This window comes from Corvus brachyrhynchos, unplaced genomic scaffold (assembly GCF_000691975.1).
Source record: "Corvus brachyrhynchos isolate BGI_N302 unplaced genomic scaffold, ASM69197v1 scaffold97, whole genome shotgun sequence".
Lineage (NCBI taxonomy): Eukaryota > Metazoa > Chordata > Aves > Passeriformes > Corvidae > Corvus > Corvus brachyrhynchos.
The window spans coordinates 5,588,244-5,589,561 of NW_008239758.1; the positions used below are offsets into that span (position 1 = coordinate 5,588,244).

General features: G+C 48.8%; 1 protein-coding gene across 1 annotated transcript in view; it reads left to right on the forward strand.

Annotated features, from left to right (window-relative positions):
- MRPL46 (mitochondrial ribosomal protein L46) overlaps positions 1 to 788 on the forward strand; it is a 19,699-nt gene extending 18,911 nt beyond the window's left edge. The window contains exon 7 of the mRNA XM_017742677.1: positions 342 to 788. Within this exon, the coding sequence (XP_017598166.1) occupies positions 342 to 592 (251 nt within the window). The 3' untranslated portion in view covers positions 593 to 788. The remainder of the gene's footprint in view (positions 1 to 341) is intronic.
- The last annotated feature ends 530 nt before the right edge of the window (positions 789 to 1,318 follow it).

Genomic DNA, 1,318 nt, shown 5'->3' on the forward strand with positions numbered 1-1,318 from the left:
TCCCTCTTATTGCTCTGTATTAGCTTTTGTGGCAGATGGGTGATGATGGCAAACGTGTGTCCTTGCTTTTCACTCAAGATTGGCAAAGCTGGATACCCTGTCCTTCCCTTCCTTCCTCTCCCACTCTGAGAGGACTTGCTGGTCTTCAGACGAGCTGTTTTTTCATGAGAAAAACCAGTTTTTTCACAGTTGTCAGTATTTTTGCCAAAGAGGAAACAGTCAGTCTGAACCACATACAAGGAATGGCTTATGCTGCCTTTTTGTTATACAGGGAAGCACTTATTGTTGCTCTGTGTTCTTATGTCTTCCTGTCTTTCTCTTGCATTGCTGGCATCTTGCAGGAGAGCACATTCAAGCCAAAGTCCTGGGGAATGCACCTTATGGGATTTACAAGTATAAATTCCCCAGGGCCATCAGAACTGAGGATAACGTGGGAGCCAAAGTCTTCTTCTTCAAAGCTTTCCTCCAAAGCAGTGATTTGTCCCAGGCAGAGCTGAAGGCAGATTACCTGTGGGTCACGAAGAAGGAGCTGGGAGATTACCTGAAGTCAGAATACCTGAAAAAAGTCAATCGATTCCTCCTGGACTTGTAAGCAATGGGCTGTGCTCCAGCAGATGGGGAGGATGTGGGACGTGGCTCCAGAGAGGAGCACGGCTGCTGCTTTGCATGGTCTGTGTGTATGAGATGTTCACTTGGGCTCTGGAGGATAATTTGCCTTTGCCTTATTTCCCAGTTCTCTTCACTGGTCCTGTAATGAATAAACATTAAAATTTATACTCGGAAGTGAAGCTTTCCTGAGGGAGTTCTTTGCTCTTGTTGAATTCTCCTCCTCCACCTCTTCTGGAAATGCATGCTGTGATCCTTTTCTCTCCCAAGAGTGTGGTTCCCTGGGGCTGTGGTACCCAGAAGGTTTGCTTTGCTCTCCAGGCTCCTGTCACAGGCTCAGTCTCAAAGGGTATCTCCTTGCAATGGCTGATGCTTATCTCTGGTACGTCCTCTCTGATAAGAGCAGCACTGGGGGGTTATCTGTGTGTCCTGGTGGGAACAGACCCTCTTGAACACCAGCCAGGACAAGGTGGATTTCTGAGGAGATGTAAGCAGGGATATTCACAGCTTACTAACTTTTAGTGTTAGCTGCCTCTGGCCTCGAGTCTTTGATGCACAGTGGCTGTGGAGGACACGTGTCCATGAGGAAGAAGCAGCTGCTCTCCCACCCATGCTGCCTCCCCTTGAGCCTCCGGTTACAGCCACAGACACTGAAGGAGGGTAGCAGCAGCAGCTCTCTGTCTGGGCTGGGAGGGGAAGGTGCTTTAGCATT